This window comes from Phocoena sinus, chromosome 4, assembly GCF_008692025.1.
Source record: "Phocoena sinus isolate mPhoSin1 chromosome 4, mPhoSin1.pri, whole genome shotgun sequence".
In the NCBI taxonomy this organism is placed as follows: Eukaryota; Metazoa; Chordata; class Mammalia; order Artiodactyla; family Phocoenidae; genus Phocoena; species Phocoena sinus.
Window position 1 is genome coordinate 50,057,706 of NC_045766.1, and position 16,215 is coordinate 50,073,920.

Consider the following 16,215-nt stretch of genomic DNA (forward strand, 5'->3'; position numbering starts at 1 on the left):
GCTTCCTTATTAATTTTCTGTCTTGATGATCTGTCCATTGGTATAAGTGAGGTGTTAAATTCCCCCACTGTTACTGTGTTACTGTCGATTTCCTCTTTTGTAGCTGTTAGCAGTTGCCTTATGTATTGAGGTACTCCTATGTTGGGTGTGTGTGTATTTATAATTGTTGTATCTTCTTCTTGGATTGATCCCTTGATCATTATGTCGTGTCCTTGTCTCTTGTAACATTCTTTATTTTAAAGTCTATTTTATCTGATATGAGTATTGCTACTCCCACTTTCTTTTGATTTCCATTTGCATGGAATATCTTTTTCCGTCCCCTCACTTTCAGTCTGTATGTGTCCCCAGGTCTGAAGTGGGTCTCTTGTAGACAGCACATCTATGGGTCTTATTTTTGGTTGGAACATTTAATCTATTCACGTTTAAGGTAATTATTGATATGTATGTTCCTATTACCATTTTCTTAATTGTTTTGGGTTTGTTTTTGTAGGTCCTTTTCTTCTCTTGTGTTTCCCACTTAGAGAAGTTCCTTTAGCATTTGCTGTAGAGCTGGTCTGGTGGTGCTGAATTCTCTTAGCTTTTGCTTGTCTGTAAAGCTTTTGATTTCTCCGTTGAATCTGAATGAGATCCTTTCTGGGTAGAGTAATCTTGGTTGTAGGTTCTTCCCTTTCATCACTTTAAATATGTCATGCTACTCCCTTCTGGCTTGTAGAGTTTCTGCTGAGAAATCAGCTGTTAACCTTATGAGAGTTCCCTTGTATGTTATTTGTCATTTTTCCCTTGTTGCTTTTAATAATTTTTCTTTGTCTTTAATTTTGGTCAGTTTGATTACTTTGTGTCTCGGCATGTTTCTCCATGGGTTTATCCTGTGTGGGACTCTCTGCGCTTCCTGGACTTGGGTGGCTATTTTCTTTCCCATGTTAGGGATGTTTTTGACTATAATCTCTTCAAATATTTTCTCAGGTCCTTTCTCTTTTCTCCTTCTGGGACACATCATAGACGTGAATGTTGGTGTGTTTAATGTGGTCCCAGAGGTCTCTTAGGCTGTCTTTATTTCTTTTCATTCTTTTTTCTTTATTCTGTTCCACAGCAGTGAATTCCACCATTCTGTCTTCCAGGTCACTTATCTGTTCTTCTGCCTCAGTTATTCTGCTATTCATTCCTTCTAGTGTATTTTTCATTTCAGTTATTGTATTGTTCATCTCTGTTTGTTTGTTCTTTAATTCTTCTAGGTCTTTGTTAAACATTTCTGACATCTTCTTGATCTTTGCCTCCATTCTTTTTCCGAGGTCCTGGATCATCTTCACTATCATTATTCTGAATTCTTTTTTCTGGAAGGTTGCCTATCTCCACTTCATTTAGTTGTTTTTCTGGGTTTTATCTTGTTCCTTCATCTGGTACATAGTCCCCTACCTTTTCATTTTGTCTGTCTTTCAATGTGGTTTTTGTTCCACAGGCTGCAGGATTGTAGTTCTTCTTGCTTCTGCTGTCTGCCCTCTGGTGGATGAGGCTATCTAAGAGGCTTGTGTAAGCTTCCTGCTGGGAGGGACTGGTGGTGGGTAGAGCTGGGTTTTGCTCTGGTGGGCAGAGCTCAGTGAAACTTTAATCCACTTGCCTGCTGTTGGGTGGGGCTAAGTTCCCTCCCTGTTGGTTGTTTGGCCTGAGGCGACCCAGCACTGGAGTCTTCAGGCCCTTTGGTGGGGCTAATGGTGGACTCTGGGAGGGCTTAAGCCAAGGAGTACTTCCCAGAACTTCTGCTGCCAGTGTCCTTGTCCCCACGGTGAGCCAGAGCCACCCCCTGCCTCTGCAGGATACCCTCCAACACTAGCAGGTAAGTCTTGTTCAGTCTCCTGTGGGGTCACTACTCCTTTCCCCTGGGCCCTGATGCACACACTCCTTTGCATGTGCCGTCTAAGAGTGGAGTCTCTCTTTCCCCCAGTCCTGTTGAAGTCCTGTAATGAAATCCCTATAGCCTTCAAAGTCTGATTCTCTGGGAATTCCTCTTCCCATTGCCAGACCCCCAGCTTGGGAAGCCTGACATGGGGCTCAGAACCTTCACTCTAGTGGGTGGACTCCTGTGGTATAATTGTTCTCCAGTTTGTGAGTCACCCACCCAGCGGTTATGACTTTATTGTGATTGCACCCCTCCTACCATCTCATTGCGACTTCTCCTTTGTCTTTGGATGTAGGGTATCTTTTTTGGTGAGTTCCAGTGTCTTCCTGTCAGTGATTGTTCAGCAGTTACTTGTGATTCCGGTGCTCTCTCAAGAGGGAGTGAGCATATGTCCTTCTATTGCGCCATCTTCCAGAACACATCGCTTTTAGTATTTTTAAAAAATTCTTTCCTAAGAAAAATGTCTACATACAGTCCCAATTGTAGTTACTTTGCTCTGGCTCTTCCACAGTCCATATAGATCATTCATTCCCTTTCCCTATACAGCCTTTCATTTTTCAAGCTAGAGAATACTCTTAACACTTCCAGCCCCTATGTAGAGTCAGTCTCTTCTGCCTTGAATTGCTTTGGGAGGCACCTTGATGACATAGTAGGCAGACCTTGGAATTTGGAATTAATGACTCAGGCACTACTGAGGATATGTGATTAGGCAAGCCACGTAAGCTTCAATGTCCTTGTTTTCTCATTCATAAAATGAGGATAATAACAATACCAGCCTCAGAAAGATGGTGTGAGAGCAAATGAAATATATGTGCACATCTATTATAAATCTGTAACGCCTATAAATGTTGTTTTGTTTGTTTTGTTTTTCCAAAGTGGTTGCAGATTTTCCACACTAATAATAAAAAGGACTTCATGATGAAGTTTGACCATACCACTCATTATTTTATTGAGATAAAGATATAATTGGAGCTGAAAAAAGCAGAGCAAAAATTTCTTTTTCTGATGCAGTTAACATTGTCAAAATCTTAGTTCCAGGAATGTAAGCTTTTATCAACACAGTAGCCTCCAATATAATTTTAAGTTTAATAGCCACCTGTAAGGCCTCGAAAAGCTACATGGAAATATTTCCTAACTTTTCCACAACAGAAGCTCCAAACGAATTCCATTACTGTACAGCTGCAAAATGAACAATTATATTTATTACCGTTTTCATTTATTTGTACATTACCAATTTAGAAAGTGTCGCCTTATAGGAAGTCTGGAGAGCCAGTGATGAAAACAGATGTTTCTTTTAGCAGTGTCAAGCAGGCTGTATTCTCCTTCTAGTTGTAAATAGTGCACATTTTGACAAAGGCCTGCAGAAGTCTCTGTTCAAATCACTCTTCCGTAGAGTGAAAGGTTTCTTTCTCAGCTCAGGTACTGACATCTCACCTAGGGCTCCTTTCTTGTTGCTTTTGGTTTTGCTATTCTGATTTCATCCCCTTCACATTGCTTGCTTGATATCTTTATGGAATTCTTTTTCTCATTTTCGGTTTTTTCCTCCCTCATGTTAGTGAGTATTGTCAGAGTTCACCAGTCAGATACACAACCATTTTTTAAAGTAGCAGCCTCTCAGTCATGGAGTTCTGTCATTGAACTGTATAGTGCTTGGCATCAGTTCCTAGGCAAGAATAGTTCTTGAATTCTACTTGCCATCACCTCACTGTTATTGGGAATAATTTATTAAGAGACCAGTGGCGTCCTTGAGATGGTGCTATAGGTTATGTGTCTGTAGCTGTTCAGATTGGTGCTTGCTATGCCCTTTAGTCCAAATTCCACATTGAAAATTGTATCCTGAGACATTTCAGGTTGTAAAGATTATTTTCCTCACTTTTTGTTATGTATTTTCGTGTCATTGTTCCACATCTCTCCGACCACTTTTTTTTTTCTCCTAGTGATTGAGGAAAGTAATTCATCAATAATTCCTCTATTTTGCTGATTTAAAAAATTTAGGTGTTGGGTCCTGGGTTATTTTTATTAAAGTCATCATTTTTATATTAGTTTCCCAGTTCTTACACAGATTGCTTTTTTTGGTTTAATGTTGGTTGAATGTTTAAAAGGACTCAATTTGTAATTGTCAAAGTGTATTTATTCAGTGTTTCCATATAGGGTATTTTGTTATGGAATGACGCCACCAATGCAGAATCTCCTCTGTGTGTGTGTGTGTGTGTGTGTGTGTGTGTGTGTGTTGAGGAAGAGAGAGGAATGAGAAAAATCCAACACATACATACATACAAATAAATAACATTCTGTTTTATAATACTTAGGCATAAGTATGTAACTTTACAATCACAAACATTTATATATTCATTTATTTATACACATACAAAGAAAAGCATATTCCTCTTTTTTTTTTTTTTTGCTGTACGCGGGCCTCTCACTGCTGCGGCCTCTCCTGCCGCGGAGCACAGGCTCCGGACGCGCAGGCCCAGCGGCCATGGCTCATGGGCCCAGCTGCTCCGGGGCACGTGGGATCCTCCTGGACCAGAGCATGAACCCACGCCCCCTGCATGGGCAGGCGGACCCTCAACCACTGCACCACCAGGGAAGCCTGCATATTCCTCTTTTAATTGGTAGTTTTATAATTAATAGTCGCATTGAAACAATCATTTTACTGTGGGAGTCAAGAATTTATATTTTTATCAATGATAGGATAATCAGGAATTTGAGTGTTGGAATGGATAGCAATTTCAATGCAGAATTTGAGGCCGTTTTCCAGTCATTGTCATAAACAATTTGGCAGAGAGGTTGCCGAGAGATGATATCATGTAATAACATTTTCCAGAAAAATTATGTGATGAAACAATTCCAAAAATATGTGGTTGACCAGCTCAGTGTGGAGTTATGAAATAGGTGTTATATTATTTTTTTAACATCTTTATTGGAGTATAATTGCTTTACAATGGTGTGTTAGTTTCTGCTTTATAACAAAGTGAATAAGCTATACGTACACTTATATCCCCATATCCTCTCCCTCTTGCGTCTCCCTCCCACCCTCCCTATCCCACCCCTCTAGGTGGTCACAAAGCACTGCGCTGATCTCCCTGTGCTATGCAGCTGCTTCCCACTAGCTATCTATTTTATATTTCGTAGTTTATGTGTGTCCATGCCACTCTCTCACTTCCTCCCAGCTTACCCTTCCCCCGCCCCGTGTCCTCAAGTCCATTCTCTACGTCTGCGTCTTTATTCCTGTCCTGCACCTAGGTTCCTCAGAACCATTTTTTTTTTTGGTTCCATATATATGTGTTAGCATACGGTATTTGTTTTTCTCTTTCTGACTTATTTCACTCTGCATGACAGACTCTAGGTCCATTCACGAAATAGGTGTTATTGACTAGAAATTGCAGCTCCTGGTATGTTACAGACGTGCTGGAGGAAAGGGGAGGCAAATTTCTGAAATTCTTGGAGCACCTGTTCCATACACATTTAGTTGGTACTTAAACTGAAACAAATGTGCAAACCCAACACAAGATTAGTTATATCCTTAGAAAAGTGTATTCCTCTTTGCTGGTATAAATGCTAAAAGAACTGAATTGTTTGCTGATATATTTAACTTAGGACACTCGTCCTACTCCACAGATCTTCCTGTCACATCGTGGTATTTAGAGAAAACACATCACCATCATGTGAGAAACATGATTGCAACATTCTTCAAAATGTAATGTCATTTACAGAGACTTTTCTTTTTTGTGAAAATTACTGGTAAAAGCGGAGCAGGTAGTTATTACAGTTATTAGTTGCCGTCTATTTACTGAACAATTTGAATTGACAGATGTAATCATGAGGTACTTAGATATCATGTCAAGTTTTAGGTACTGAGTGCAGCACATTTATATTGCCACGTAAAATAGATCTTGTTTCCTTTGCAGACAGACTTTTTACAAGTGCAGAGCATTGACTCCTCATTTAGACAGACTATAACGTTCTCTGAGTTTAAAGACAAGGGCACTAACTCCTGCCGACCCATACAACTGTCCATCCTCAAGTACCCCAGATTTTTACTTGTGCTATCAGATTCCTTCATTCCTACTGTCATCCTCCCAACCTGGCTGTCAGGAGCCTCCTTCTCTCTTGTTTCTCTAGCCCGATAAGTATGGATTTGTGACTCCAAGAATCTCATTGAAAAGAAAGAATGAACTTGACTGAGTCCAGCTCTCCCCAGATAACTAACTGCGGTCTGCTAGTCCTTGGCAGGCTCTTTCCCTACCTCCTTTCCTCTGCCCTGTTACCCAATGGATTTTTGGTGCTGACTGTTTTTGTGGATATTTAGGACTTGGTCTGTCTGAGTATAGTCTGAATTCATAAGCAAATGCCTAGTGACTGCAACATGAGATACCTCCTGGGAAGGGAAGGGGGGAAAGAGGATTGGGTAAAAGGCAGCGAAAAAGCAATCTCAATTCCGGGGAGCAGTAGGGAGTGGTGGGGACTCTGAACTGGACAGCACCTGCCCATCTAAAGGGGGAGCTGCTCTCAATTTCATTTAATTCCCGTCATTCAGGTCTGCAGCTCAGTGTTGCTAGAACTTCTGGTTTTTAAGAGAAGGCAGAGGTTCATTTTTTTAAACGAGAGATCTCCATTTTTTTCAGCATTGGCTTAATTTTTAACTTTGTGTTTCTGAAGATTTCAGCTATAGTCAAAAGTGGACAGTAGTGTAATGAACTCTCGTATACCCACCACCCAACTTTTTATTTCCTTGGTGCCTTCTCCTACGCCCTTCCCCAACAGTTATTTGGAAGTAAAGTCCAGACATCATATTATTTCACCTGTGAACCACCTTACCATCATCACACACCCCATGCCCATCCAAAATAAACAAAAATGGGAAATTCCTTCATGTCTTTAAAATCCAGACACTGTTCCCATTTCCTCAACTGTCCTAAAAATGAAGGTTTTATTTCTTCAGTTTGTTGTAATTGGAATTCAGATGTGGTTTGAGTATTGTGTTTGGCTTATAGCTCTTAAATTTCTTTTAAGCTATAGGTTTTCCCTCCATCCCTTTTTTCTCTTCTTGCAATTTATTTGTTGGAATAAATTTTTTTTTTGTCCTGTAGACTTTTCCACACTGTGAATTAGCCTGATTGTATCCTGTAGTATTGCTTGATAATGTTCTCTCCATGTTTCCTATAAAGCAGTGAAGAGGCTTAATCAGATACAGGTTCAGTTTTTCTGGCAGGGATTTTATAGATAGTGGCATGGTCTCTCATTAGGAGTGCATGTCTCTTTTTTGGTGATCGTTGCCTATGTCCTTTAATTCATAGGTGGCGGTAATATTTTAAAACACTATATTCCTTCCCTCCCCCCACACGTATTTTGGGCAAAATACAGTCAATAAGCCATCAGTTGGAGAATTCAACTGATCTGTTAAAGTTCAGGCTGGAACCCTGCCCATGTCTGGAACATTCTGTGATTCATTTTTAAGTAACTTAACTCCCAGTGAACCTGTCCTGATACACGGAAATGATCTTGCCAACTCTCCTGTTTCATTTTCTGTTACCATGTTCCTACTTACAGTGAATGCAAAAAGGAGCATTTCTGTCATCAGGTTGGGTGAAGAGCATCCTGATGAAAGGTATCTTTTGTTTGGATCAAATATCATGGTGTCCTCCCCTAAGGCAAACAAGTCAAATATCCAGTAAATATGTATTTTACCTTTTAGAACGGAAGGTAGGCATGTCTGTTAGGACTTTTGACTTGCATGGCCTCTATAAATTTTTTGTGGTGGACTTCAGGTGTATGATTTTTAAAATCCTTTCTCCTCAGTTAGGTCCCGTTTTCCATAATGTTATCTGTAGCTGTTATTTATTCATTGGGTAGAGTGAGGGGAAGTGGATCGCAGGATGAATAGGACAGTAGGGAATATAGTATAGCAGTTAGATCTCCATGACTGAGTACAGTTGATCCAACTTTCTAGCTGTGTAGCTTTGGGAAATTTACTTCACCTCTCTAGTCTGAGTGTTCTTCTGTCTTTAATGGCAGCTCATAAAGAGTTGTTGAGAATTAAGGACTTGATGTACTTAAAAATTCCGAATAGCTTAATCCATGCATCTTTTTTAGGCAGCAAAGATTCCTTTGTTGTCTTTTTAAAAGAGTATGTTTTCAAGTTTTTTTTTTAATGCCCAATATTTAAAAAATGAAAAAGTAGAAAAGAAGATGGTAAAAATCAGCATAATCCTATTTTGTGCTATTTGAAAGGAGTGTAGTTTTATAATAGTGTGTTATATGCTTCTTTTTTCACAGCTGCTCTGGAGAAATCAGGTCCATATGTTGAGTATCGAGCCAGGCATTTTAATGTGCAGAATGCACATCCTTAATCTTGGCTCCAGGTGTAAGAGTTAGATGTTCACATGGATAAACTGTACCTGAACCATGTTTTTAATGAATTAGAAGAGAGATGCATTTGGCAGTAGCAAGCCTGTTTCTGTGTGTGAAATGTCCTTATTTCTACCTAAATACCTGCAGTATTATCAACAGTTCAAAGATGATATCTACTTTGTTGTTTGTACTTCTACCTTTCTCTCTCTCAGTTTGTGGACTCTCATCACTGCTTCTTGTCTCCTTCGGCCCAACCATTATCTGTACTTTTAGCCTTTTTCCAGACAAAGTCAACCAGAGAGTGGCTTGATGGATTTTCGAATATATACTTGGAGGCCATTTTGGGGAATAAGTATATTTCCTTATGGAGCATATTCTTTTCCAGTCAGTAGACCCTGCCTGTCTTAAATGGGGCTGGGTGGCTCTGACAGTTAGTGGGAGGAGAGAATGCACTGAGCCACATCGCCTGCTGGGATGATTTTCCCCTGAAAATGCTGACCATAGTTAGGTCAGGACAAGACCAGTAAAGAGGAATAAGGGTCATGGTGTGTACTACATAAGAAATTCTGTTCTCTGTGGAAAGTCCTGGGGCAAAGCTGAGATAAAAACCCCGGTCTTCTGTGATGGGCCTCTGCCACTGACTGTTACTTGTCTCTCTGTTTTCAGGGTATATGCTATGTACAATTCCGTAAAGGGATCCTGCTCTGAGCCGGTTAGCTTCACCACCCACAGCTGCGCACCCGAGTGTCCTTTCCCGCCTAAGCTGGCACACAGGAGCAAAAGTTCACTAACCTTGCAGTGGAAGGTGGGTAGCACAAAGTGGCAGGAATATTCTGAAGTCTGTAGCCGTTTGAAACGTTTATTTAGCAGTATTCCAGTTTGGTGATGGTGTTTCATTTTCTGCATAGTGACTATGTGAAACAAATTATAATGATATCAAAAGTTGCCATCTCTATAAAAATTGGGCAAAAGAATGGGAGAGGGAACTGTGAAATCAAGTTTTAGCTTTCTTTTCAGGGTCATGAGCAACACTTTATAAGTGATATAAATACTTAAGATACCTAAACGTCATCACTTTCTGATAGTTTAACTCATTGCAAGAGACTTCTGAGGACTTGAGTAAAACATTTTTGTGAAGAAAGATTTAGAGATAAAGTAGGTTTACGGGTCCATTGGCTTCTTTCAGTGGTGACTCTGCAAAATGTCTAATATTTAAAACTGCCTAGGATGCTTAGTGTTCTAAACTACATTAAGGTTTCATTAATTTTGACTAATTAGGCCTTAGGTCAGTTAGGATTACTAATTATTTTTTTAACATCTGAATCATGTAGTAGTTTTCATGAAATACAACTTTTTGGCTACAAATAACCCTTGTCAAAGAGAGGTCCTTAAAGTAGTATATCATTGACTTATCAGTCACAGTTGTGTGTTTGTAAGAAAATAGTAGGTTATGTTATCAACCTCTGTAGTAATTATTTCTGTATATTTATACTTTAAAATATAGTTCAAAATGTAAAATTTATAGAGGTAGAGATAATAAAGATTTGTGGTATTGGGGGAAAACACTGATGTGCAAATAAGATGACTAGGGAGATTCCTTATTGGTGAACAAATACTTTGTCCTTTTGTTCTTAGACCAGAGGGTCAAATTTATCTTGGGAGTTGATAAAAGCAGTTGAGAGTAGTGGTTAGCAACAAAGCATGGACTTCTGTAGACCCCTCTCGTAGCCAGTGGCCAACATTGAGTGTGTTATTTGGACAAAGGCAAAGTTGTAGAATCTGAACTATTTTATTTTCCTTCCTGGCTTCCAGGGATAATCCAGGTCAGTGATTCCCTGCCTTTTCAGAGTTTTAACACCCAACTGGTCATCATTGTTGAAGTCCTTGGAGCATATACATCCATTTTAAAATGTGTTCTGTATTTATACATATACGTATGTAAATATATCTTAAGGAATGAGTTAAAATCCATTTTGTTTGGAAAGTATAAGAAGTCTTAAAGATTACCAGAGGGACCCTGGGGTCTTATAAACCTAAAGATGGGAATCACTGATACATACTCTGCTTAAAACCTGGATGAAATTCGGGCCTCAGGCAGACCAGCAACTTCAAGAAAAAGATTTCTTACTAGGAGGAAAATGTTTCACCATTTCTTTCTCCCTTTATTTAATTGTAAATCAGAAGCATATTATTGTTACATTCAGTTACGTGCAAACTTGAAAGTTCTGGATTCAGTTCAGTTTTCATGTTCTTAGGACAGATTTTCCAATAACGGTGCTCCAGTTAGGGGTACGAGGACAGGGCGACCATGCTCTGGCTGCCCCCCTGTCCTTGAAGCCACCAAGACACTGAGAGAGCTCAGGGCCCTCTAATGTCATCCAGTTAGCGCCAGGAGATAGGGCAACACAAACACCCGGGGCTGTGTCCCCACCCTCAAGGAATCAGGGACTCGGTGGTGGGGCAGGACATCAGAAAGGAATATATGAGCATCATAAATGTAGTTCTTACCTTAGAAATGGGTTCTCAGCTAAAACCTTGATTTTGTCCGTTATTTAGAACTTTAAATGTAACCCTATCCTTTCTCCCAAATCGAGCCCACAAAAGCCTGAAATTACAGTTTAGTAGAACATACATCACTCACGTGTAATTGGGGCTTGGATCTCTAAGATTATGTGACTCAGAAGAAAGAAGGAGGAAGGAAGGAAAGGCCAGGGTGAAGAGTTTCTTTATTAATTAACTAATATTTACTGAGCCCTTGATGTTAATACATTTATTATTAACAATAATAATGCAACAGCTACTGTTTACTGACGGCTTCCTGTAACACCGGGGCAGTTTAGTAAGTGATTTACATATATTCTCCCAATTCCTTATCACACCCATCCATTCTTGGAATAAGAAACTAAGCATTGTTATTAAGCAACTTACATCAGACCACTTGTGACAGACAGGCGAGAGGGGCTTCAGTGTAGCTCTGGTGACCTGGCTGCCTTTGCTGGGGTCAGGTCACCACATCCTATGGGGCCCTGGCTCTTTTCCTGGGAAGAGCCAGGCCCAGGTGCGTTTGTGCTTGGGAGACATCATCTTACTACCTTAGTGCTGTGAGTGACTCCACAGTAGCACCCCCTTCTGGCAGCTCTGACCCTACAAAGCACTCTTTTCTCCAGAGTTCTTTACTCCTCTTCCCATTGTCCAAAGCCTGCTTTCTCAGTAAAGCAGATCTCAGCATGCTTTTAGGAGGAAAGCAAATGATGAAACTTCTTTTTGCTAATATGCTAAGGGCTAATTGCCCCTGGTAATCTATCCAGGAGATCCTGGTTTTTCTCATTTTTAAAAAACAGGGCAACCTTAATGCCACAGAAGTCTTTCTAATCTTAAACTCTTAAAACAACAAAAACTGTATGGGGGAAGTTACAAAAATACGGACTTTAGACTCTTGAACCTAGGGTGGGTCAGCTTTATCTTATCAGACCCCAAACAGTGCCTCTGTTTCTCCCCTGTCTTTTTTCTCCTCCACCTTTGAATTTAACATGCCTCTTAAAAGTTTTATCCCCGGAGGAGGAAGTAAGGCACCATGTGAGTGTAAAGGTAGAGGTGGTGGGGAAGGTGGGCTTGGCTGTTCGTGGGGTCCAATTTATTAATAGTGGGGCGCGCTCTACTAGTTGACTTGTATTAAAATTGGTTTTGTGATAATGTTTGAAGAAGCAAATACAGGAGGTATCCAGGGTTATCCCCTGCAGGGAGAGTATAGTACTAGCATGGACATTGTATTTGAACCAAGTGGAGAGCTCATAACTTTTAACTGTGAACAACTTTCTCTAATCTCATTTTATTTATTTATTTTTTTAGGCACCAATTGACAACGGTTCAAAAATCACCAACTACCTTTTAGAATGGGATGAGGTAATCATATTTTTATGTTCATCCATCTAAAACACCTTTTAAAAATGAAATTGCTGAACAAATGCCATTTTATTCTTTTTTGAAGATATGCTAAACACATGGAAAAAATAATGTAAGTAGAGAAAAATTTAAACCAATAGTTATTGACTGTGGAAAATGAAGATGGACTGAAGTGTAGTGAATTGTGCATTAAAATATATTTACGTGACTTATTTGCAAGACATGCTACTGAAAGAAAAGACAGGATCTTATCTATTTTGGAGACCCTAGTGTCTGACCAAGAATTGACTTATTTGTTATCTTGAGTGCCCAGGGCCAGCCTGCATAGATGGTTTCCATAAGGTAAACCACACTGCAGCCTGGGAAGCCTAGTTTGTTTCTCTGTGGGAGCAGGGCAGGGGAGACGACAGCACCTGGAGGTCTCACCCACCTGCGAGCACCCTACTGGCTAGACCATCCTAGAAGGGGGGGGTGCCCCCTTTGCTGTTTCTGTCACCAGAGGCCTTGGATGGTATCCGTGGTGAAGTCTTCTTACACTCTAGGCCACTCTCTGCTGAATGGTGACCCCGTGCTTTCCTGGCCTCACTAACACTGCACAGAATCTCAGGCAGGAACACGGGATGCAGAAATTTTCTGTTTCTAAAAAGCAATGATACTATTCTTGTATATCTTAATTCCGTTCATTCATTTACCTGTGTTTTATTCTCTTCCTGTGATCAAGCAAACAGACTAAGGATTTTAAGAATGGGAAATGTTGACTTTGGAGAGTAATGCAAGTTAACTAGTCTTTGTGACTTAAATTTAGGGGCCCTGAAAGACTCAGAACACAGGCTTAGGCAAAAAGCCACTTGTCAAGTATGGGAAAAATATTTTAACCAAATGTAAAATGAAAACGGATGAAATTCTCGTGACGAAATTTTGATGTGGGAAGGGGGCTTTTTGTCACTTTTTGCAGAAGCATATTTTCCCATCTGGGTTGCATCTGAACAGCTAGAGTTCCAAGTTACCAAAGACAATGATCTATTGTTCTTAGGGTCCTTGTGAGTAGTTCCTATGTACAGATTGGTGAAATCTCAGACTTAACCAGTATATTTTACAGATTAGGTGGATTTCATTTTAAGGCGGCTTGATTGGAAAGTGAAACCACCCCCTGTGGCCCTTGTGGTTGAGGTTTTATATCAAGATAGAGTTTACCCAGTAAAGAGGAGCTTTTTTCCTCTCCATATCTTCTCAGAGCACTGGTGAGTGTGTGTGTGTGTGTGTGTTTGTGTCTCCTGTGTTTTTGGCTGCTTCTCTGTCTTGGACCATGGCTTAATAAGTTAAGTAAGGTCAGTGGGAAACCTCAAGAAAAACCCAGGTGCTGCAGGAAATAGTAATGGTGACTCAGTTGTTGTTGGCCACCTTACCTTTGAATTTGACTTTAAAGTGTCCTGGCATGATGCTGGGAGGAAACATGCTACAGCCTCCCATGAAATGGAGAAGCTCTGTCTGATGATCATTTGTACTCAGTAGGACCCACTATGGACGAGTGACCACAGAATGTGAAGTTGTTTATTTTGGACCTTCTCCTGACTTTCCCGTCGTTGCTCTCCTTCCATCTTGCCCTCACTTCCATCCTAATTCTTCTGTCTTCCCCTTTCCTCTTTATATTCCCTCCCACCTTTGAATGTCTGTTGGTGTTGGTTCTGGTGAGCTTTCCTGGAAATTCCAGGCCTATTGACTATAGGCCTTTTGCCAACACAGGAATCCTTTTATGTCCTGTGGCTTAATATTCTTCAAGGAAGAAAATCAAATGTACAAACAGAGAACAACATCTGACCTGCAGAAGGTGAGAGCACGTGAGGTGCTGGCTCTCCCTCCAAAACCTTCTGCTGGTGGTGTCTGAGCCAGGTGCACCTGGTACAAGTCTCTTTCCAGACCGTGCCCTGGTGGAGTATGGTGGGGCAGGAGAACAGGAGGGGTGTTCAGCTGAAGTTCCTCCCCCCACGCCCAACCCTCTCCACAGCCAGAGCTCGCCTCTCCCAGCCATGCCCTCATGGCCTCTATGGCACCCAGGGGGCTGTAGAAACAAGCTTAAAGGGCAGAAAGGTGGGTGGGTGCACAAAGGAGCAGATCCCCGCCTGAGAGGGAAGCAGGTATTGTTCAGTCTCGAAGAAGCTTTTGTTCAGGAGTCTCACCCCGCCCCATTCTTGCTGTGGCACCTGGTCTGAGAATCACAGCTTGGGGTGAGGTGACCCCATCTACATACATGCCACCACGAATGTCTCATCCCATATTTTTATTATATCAGCCCTGGCTAGAGTTCCCAGAATTTATTCTTTTGCTCAATTTTGTTTTAAACATTTATTTCATTTATTTTTTTGGCTGCGTCAGGTCTTAGTTGCGGTACACAGGATCTTCATTGGGCACGCGGGCTCTTCGTTGTGGCACACAGGCTTCTCTCTAGTTGTAGCGTGCAGGTTTGCTTTCTGTAGTTGAGGTGCGGGCTCAGTAGTTGTGGCGCGCGGTCTTAGTCACCCTGTGGCATGCGGGATCTTAGTTCCCCGACCAGGGATTGAACCTGTGTCCCCTGCATTGGAAGGCGGATTCTTTGTCACTGGACCACCAGGACAGTCTCTCCTTTGCTCAAATTTTTAATCACCATTCCAATAAAATAATTAGTGTAGAATTCTGAAGGTGTTAGTAAACTAAGAGCACAGGGCCTCAAGTCCTACTGTCAAGTTTCTAGAAAAAGAACTTCATGAATGAAAGAGCAGAAGCAGAGAGGCCAGTGGGTACCTGGCCTTTATTTCTCCTACGACTGGGGATGCTGTGCTGAGTTGACCTTGGGGAAAGCCACCTTAAAATCAAGAGCTAACCACCTGCTGGTCTCTGAAGGCAGGTGTGGCCCTAATGGGGAACAGAAAACAGAACCGTGAAGCACGGGGCGGGAAGCTGATACACCCTGACTCCTAAATTCATTGTCAATAATGTTCGCAGACTTCACTTGGGAATTACTCACTAATAGCTCTGCAAGAGGGCTGGATGCCTACTTTTCTCCGTGAATAATTGTGCCTAGCCACTCCCATAATTTTTCCATCACTGCAGGAAGTAACTGTGACTATGAGATGGTAATGAGCAACTAAAAATGGAACACACAGGTGTCACTGGCTTTTCAGCTATAGCCAGCAGTTTCAGTTTTCTCCTGAAACAGATCAGTTTTTGTAACTTGGAAAGGTGTGGCCTTTCCTGGCCACATCCCTTTGTTGGGGTGACTCAGATAAGTGGTAGTGTGAGTTCTACTCTTAGATATTGTTTTAACGCGTGCTCTACAGAAATGCTAACTGGTGCTATTAGCAGCTAGCTCTCAGCACAAACGCAGGTCTCCTAAGATCTCACTGTGAACACGTGGCGTGGATTCATGCTTATGTGTTCAGAGACATGGTGTTCACCCAAAGAGAACTGGATTGTTTCTGCTTTGTCTCTAACTAGTCAAACAAATAATTTAACCTCCAAGTCTCAGCTTCTCCACTTGAAAAATAGCGTCTGTTATCTCACAGGTAGGTTAAAATCGAATGAGATAACTTGGACAATGACAGATTCTGTGTAATGAGTATTTCAGACCACCTAAGCACATTGATGTTAAGATCTGGGATAGGAAAAGTCAACAATTACAGAAGGAGTGTATGAAAGGAATATGAGATTTTTCTGTCAGGAACTTATGCAGGAGCCCTGAGGTTAATAGCTCTGGTTTGAACTAAATAAAGATGGATGTTAGTGCTATATATAGACGCTAATTTGCCATTAGCTTTGCTTCCAGACATGACATGTTGGGAATATACAAAAGAACCAGAAAAATAGTTTTGTGGGAATGTGACTAGTGGAGTTCCCGAGACTCTCCATCACATGTGACTCAGCTAGCCCAAAAAGGAATGTCACATTTGGCTTTCCTGGTGACATGAGTGAACGCAACTGTAGAACACAGCAGACCGCGAATGACATAAATACTGCAGAAGTCAAGGGGAGTATACTTTGAACTCGAACAGAAAAGGCCGGCACCAGGTAGAGCCCAGAAGCCCATGGGG

The 16,215-nt window shown here is 41.2% G+C and overlaps 1 protein-coding gene across 1 annotated transcript in view; it reads left to right on the forward strand.

Annotated features, from left to right (window-relative positions):
- Positions 1-16,215, forward strand: part of FNDC3B (fibronectin type III domain containing 3B) — a 358,693-nt gene that overhangs the window by 265,988 nt on the left and 76,490 nt on the right. Inside the window, 2 exon segments of the mRNA XM_032630063.1 lie at positions 8,915-9,053; positions 12,098-12,151. Coding sequence (XP_032485954.1) covers positions 8,915-9,053; positions 12,098-12,151 — 193 coding nt within the window.